We start from the raw sequence: 5397 nt of genomic DNA, 5'->3' as shown, positions 1-5397 counted from the left end.
CGATGGTTTTCAACGCGTAGAGTAAAATAAAACACCAGCATCTTCTCTTGCGCATAATGTCAGTGCCAATGCACCATCACCCTAATAATAATCTCGATTGCGCTAGAAACGATGTGTGTCGTAATTTTTACTTACAGCTTGGTGTACCATGCTGCAATGGAACAGGCTGTTGCGTGCATTCATTTCTTGCATCGCTTGGTACCTTATTTATGAAGTGCGACATGTGATAAATGGTGTAGCAGGGTCCCCAAGGAGCTTGGAGTAGATGATAAAGAACACGCTCGACTTTTCTAGGTGAAGCTCGCCTCGTTTCATCATCATTTTCAAAGAACACCAACGCAACGTCTTGTGAAAGAGGTGTATGAAATCCCGTCAAGGAGTGAAGCAGAAAAGCAAATGATAAACATTGTGAAGCGTACTAGTTCATACTGTTACGGAGAGAAAATTAGCTTGTTTGGAATAGCATTGAATGATTTGAAGAAACAAATAGCTGGCTTCATATTGTTTTGTCTATTGTTTATCATTATAACCGACTTGTGTATTAAATTTAATTATTAATACAAGCTTTACACTTTATGATATTCCACGTTTGTTTCAATTCCTGCTTCAATTGATCGTACTCGTTTGATAATACGCTTACAATTTGAAACGAATCTGTATATTTGATGGTGTTTTAGGTAAATTTCTATGATTTTGACGCCAGCATCTACGATCTTAATCTTAAACGACAGTACCTAATTGATACAATACGATAATTCTTAAAATTTACATTCGTCCTACTAAACTAACCATGGCATGCAGGAAGGCAATGACTAGAACAATACTGCTGACGGCACGTTGAGCACCAGACGCTTCGGCTGCTGTACGAGGAAAATCATCGTCGCAGGCAAGGTTAAACCGTTTTGCCGGTCCCATACACCCGGCGTAACTCATGACGTACGCAATGTAGTTTTGTTCGAACGTGCCGCGTACAAGATTAGCACCGGGGCCGGATGCAAACACGGCCACATCTTCGCCGCCGTGCGTTTCATCCGGCAGCGGGAACGCGGAGAGATGCTTGTAAGTCACTTCACTCCGGTTGAGTTGATTCAGCTTAATCCACGTCGCCCAGTCGGTCGACTCCTCGCTCAGCAGGCTAGAGTTCCAGCGATGCTGCAGGAAGCCTGGTCCGTTTGCGTAGGTTATCGTTTCGTAGGGAGTCGCGTTCGGTCGATTGCCAAAGCCTGCAGAAACAAAACACAAACAATTGATGCAAAAGTAACAAAAAAGTAAGAATTGCAATACACACCTAGAATATCGTTTCCTCGATCTGGATAGCCGTTGAAGGTCATCGCATGTGAATGATCCGCCGTTACGATAATGAGCGTTTCGTCTAGATCTACCAATTTGAGCGCAGTTTCTACTGCTTTATCTAACTCCACCACCTCGGCCAGTGCTAGATGGGCATGGTTTTGATGATGTGCGTGATCAATTCGGCCGCCTTCAACCATTAGAGCAAACCCTGCGGAATCTGGCCGCTGTAGAACCTTGATTGCTGCCTCCGTCATCTCACTCAGCGAGGGCTCGCCATCGGGAGTACGATCGCGCACCGTATCGTAGCTCAAATGATCGTCATTGAACAGCCCCAGTAGATGATCAACCTTATCCAGCTCGACTGCTCTCAGGTCGGAGGTTTTCCACGCGTACGCAGCATTCGTGCCGTTCCAGCGTAGCTTCCATTCCTCCACCAAGTTGCGTCCATCGGTTCGCATGCAAGTTTTCTCCATCGCTCCTTGGAATTGATACTCCGGCTTAAGATGGTTTGGCATCGATGCACCGAAATGGTTCCTGCCACCACCCAACACGACGTTCAGATTTTTCCCTGGTGCATCCTCCATCATCTGGCGAGCGATGTCCTTGATGCGATTCTTCAAATGTACTGGAATTTTAGCCCCACACTCATAGTTTCGATTAATCGAGTGAGCGTAGCAAGCGGCGGGCGTAGCATGAGTGACGCGCGTCGTGGTCACAATACCCGTTCGCTTGCCTTCCTCCTGTGCCCAATCCATAAACGAGGGCAATTTGGCCGCCTCCAAGTTCGTCTCGGTGATCGTGTAGTCCACTCCCAGCACGCCGTACTTTGTCTTGACACCTGAGAACATGGCAGTGGCTGTACCGGCAGAGTCCGGTACCTGTCTGTCGGTATTGTACGTTTTCGACATACCAGTGTTGGGGAAGTTGTCGAAGCTGAGCTGTTCCTCCTCGCCCGACCGACCAGCCCGCTGGCCCTTAAAGATGCGCCCGGTTGATAGTGAGGCAATGCCCATTCCATCGCCCACGAAGATGATGATGTTCTTCGCCACTGACGGTATCATACGACGGTTTTCATCGTACATCAGTACTTTCTTGAGGTAGGTTTCGGCATTGCGTCGCCAAAAGCGAGCGTCTAGCAGGGGAAAGGGGAAATTCAATTACTAACATGTAGAAACATTTAAACGAATAAACACATGTGTTAATTGTTACGAAATTCAAACTATTGAGAAGATCTTTGATGTGATTAAAATGATATGTTTACACCGTGAATCCAAAGATCATCTGTTAGCTTCCCTGCACCATAACATGATAATGGTTGTGCAATTGAACCATATTAGTTGTACCGCACTGGAACTAACCGTGAATGTAGCAATCAGCACCCGGCACTACCTTGCACAATTTGTTTCGCTTTAAAAATAAAAACAAAACCGGTCCCAATTGCTCGCACGATCGACGGGCTCGCCCCCAAGCCTGGAGACCAGGTTTAAAAATAGACGCAAGATTGCTTTCCACCACGTGCCAAAGCATGATCGATTATGTTGCCGGTAGCAAACCTGTTTTCCAGGCTGCAGCTGATCATATGAAATGATGACGGAAATGGAATTCATTACGCAATATGCAGCGGTATTCTCGGGCCACCAAAGAGGAGGAACGGAGAGGCGTATCGGAGAGGTGTATCAACAGCTGGCAATGGGTAATTGTGTGTCTTTGCTAGTGAAATTACTGTCCGAAGTTGATGAGAAAATAAAGATACGATTATGATCGGTTAGCTGATGCTTATGATCGGGTTGGCAGTAGTCACGTGTTAAAGTTCCCTGTACTACACCAGGTGTTCATCGAACCGGCCTATGAGACCTAGCACTATTGCTATCTGGGTTAGCGCGCGTACCTGCTGAGAGGTAGGCAATTAATTGCTATTCATTTTGCATTTGACCGAAGTACTGCCACTGGTTAGCCTAGATGGACCGTATCGAATGTTTAAAAGCAGTGATTTGCGATTTAATTGTGAGCATGTGTTTGGACGGTTTACGATTTAGTTGATTATTTTCATTAAAGAAGGCAATGATTGCAAAGAACTGATTTTTTGATATAATGATTTTTCTCTCTTTAAATAAATTAACTTCTTTGAATGATTGAAATTAATAGTTTGTAAATTATGTTGACTCCTAAACCTTACATTGTTTTGTTGATAAACAACAAATTTGACAAACGTGGACAAGCAATAAAAAAATGAAAATTGTCCACCGCAAGCACAACACCCATTACCAATCTTGAAGGCCAAATTCCCAAACAGATGGACAATGCGCAACAAATTGGCAGACAGAGTCACGGCCACAAACAATCGCAAAATAGTGACACTGAAAGCAGTACATCGAAATGCAAGCATGTGACCGTGACTAGTTTTTCGTGATCGAACATGATCAGCGGGACGGTTTTTTTACAGTGGGGTTTCTTAATTGAAAAAAAATGAAATTTCATTGTGGTTACAAATGGCGGTAAACAATATTCATAGCCGATGTTTTGCTTTTATCACTAAAACTTAAAACCAGTTATTATTATTATCTGTGGTACTGGTTGCACTAGTACAGACTAGTAAACTTCGATCGTACATTGTTGCGAAAAAATGACACATGTATCAATAGAACAATTGTATCAACAGTTGCTTATATGGTTGAGAAAACTAAACACTTATTTTCATGCACATAAACATACTACACTCCGCAATACGGTCCTTCTGGATCGTTCCTCATAATTAAAAAAAAATACATGCACACTATACTGTGTACTGTTTCAATTGTACATTGTAGTTTATATTTTTGATTAGTATTTGCTTCTTTGCCACACTTAAATGCTTACTTCCGTTGCCAACAGTTCATGTTCAATTTGTAGGTATTCATTTTTTTCGCACTTGCTCAATACATACCGTCGAGATTAGGTGATTTGTATACGGAAGCACCCTGTGCACGATCAATATCACAGATTAGGACGAACAAAAGGCCACTTAACAGCAATAACACGCACCGGACCGATGCAAACCGCAAACACGACGCCATGATGACAATTTGTCCAGGAACCAAAGGTATAAAACGAGCACCAACCGTGTGGAATGCGTCCAATTGAAAGTGTTTGAATATAGGCTATCACTATTGATGATAGCTATATTTCACCGGTTTGCAGAACACTTTCACCGTTCAAGAAGCGAACCTAAACTAATACCACACCGTTGCACATCGTTCGAATACAACTGATCGGGTTCCGATCGGTACTGCGGCGTCAGTCTAGCCCGTTCAACGTGTCGCTTGGTTTTGATCTTGGCCCACCAACAAACGCACCGAAACGCTACGGCAGCCCCCGGCAGGTGTGTTTTGTGTACGTCTGCTCGAATTCGAGGCGCACACTTTCACTGCGTCCGATCGGAGGTGCCGCCCGAAACGATCGCCGAATGCTGTCTGCTGACCTTCTCGTGGGCCCGATCGTGCTTAAATACTGAAACCCTCACTACGTACCTAGAGCATGTATGTGAGCTGCTGCTGCTGCTGCTGGTGCTGGCGAGCACGGTTCTCTCGGTCGCTGTTGATGCAGCTGGAAGGGGTGTGAGGAATGGGCCACGATCGTGCACGGTTAGGTATGAAGGGTTTCCGAGCGTAGGGTAGAGGGGAGAGGTGATTGAAGGGAACGCGAACAAACAGACGAGATAAGAAGAGGAGGGCAATAAGCAATCATGTCTTGACAATCGGTACCGAACGACGGCCCGTGGAGGACGGGTCGAAATTTCGCTCTCTTTCGAAGGTTGGCTCAAATATGCTCACGTGTGCAGCACGCTGCCACAGCACACTCTCGTTCTTTCAAACGTGGTTGTTTTGTACATGTGTTGAATAAAGCTCCAATCATACTCATCTTCGATCAGCTGCAACGATGCGTTTGTTTAGAATCGGGAAGAGAGATGAGTTTGCGCTCGATGATACACTGATAAGTGTAATAGAAAGAGATGAAAGCGTGAGAAGCAAAATAATGGAGTTCAGATATACACAATCACCGAACGTACACAGTCGAATCTCAAGCGAATTGTTCATCGTAGTGCATCGTATCGCACCGATACACAAA

At 44.8% G+C, this 5397-nt stretch overlaps 1 protein-coding gene across 1 annotated transcript; it reads right to left on the bottom strand.

Moving 5' to 3' along the window:
* Positions 1-566: 566 nt before the first annotated feature.
* Positions 567-5136, bottom strand: LOC121601882 (alkaline phosphatase 4-like). Its single transcript, XM_041930690.1, has 3 exons — positions 4217-5136; positions 1289-2425; positions 567-1223 (listed from the first exon to the last, which is right to left on the bottom strand). The coding sequence occupies exons 1-3, from the start codon at positions 4344-4346 to the stop codon at positions 766-768; spliced, it is 1725 nt and encodes a 574-aa protein (XP_041786624.1). The 5' UTR covers positions 4347-5136; the 3' UTR covers positions 567-765.
* Positions 5137-5397: the final 261 nt, after the last annotated feature.

Source organism: Anopheles merus, unplaced genomic scaffold, assembly GCF_017562075.2.
Source record: "Anopheles merus strain MAF unplaced genomic scaffold, AmerM5.1 LNR4000215, whole genome shotgun sequence".
NCBI classification, from domain to species: domain Eukaryota; kingdom Metazoa; phylum Arthropoda; class Insecta; order Diptera; family Culicidae; genus Anopheles; species Anopheles merus.
This window is presented reverse-complemented; position numbering and strand designations above follow the sequence as displayed.

Coding starts and splice junctions, on each gene's coding strand:
- LOC121601882 (XM_041930690.1), bottom strand. CDS start 4,346: ATGGCGTCGTGTTTGCGGTTTGCATCGGTCCGGTGCGTGTTATTGCTG. Junction 2,426..4,216: donor CAAATCACCTAATCTCGACG/GTATGTATTGAG, acceptor TTCCCCTGCTAG/ACGCTCGCTTTTGGCGACGC. Junction 1,224..1,288: donor TCGAGGAAACGATATTCTAG/GTGTGTATTGCA, acceptor TTGTTTCTGCAG/GCTTTGGCAATCGACCGAAC.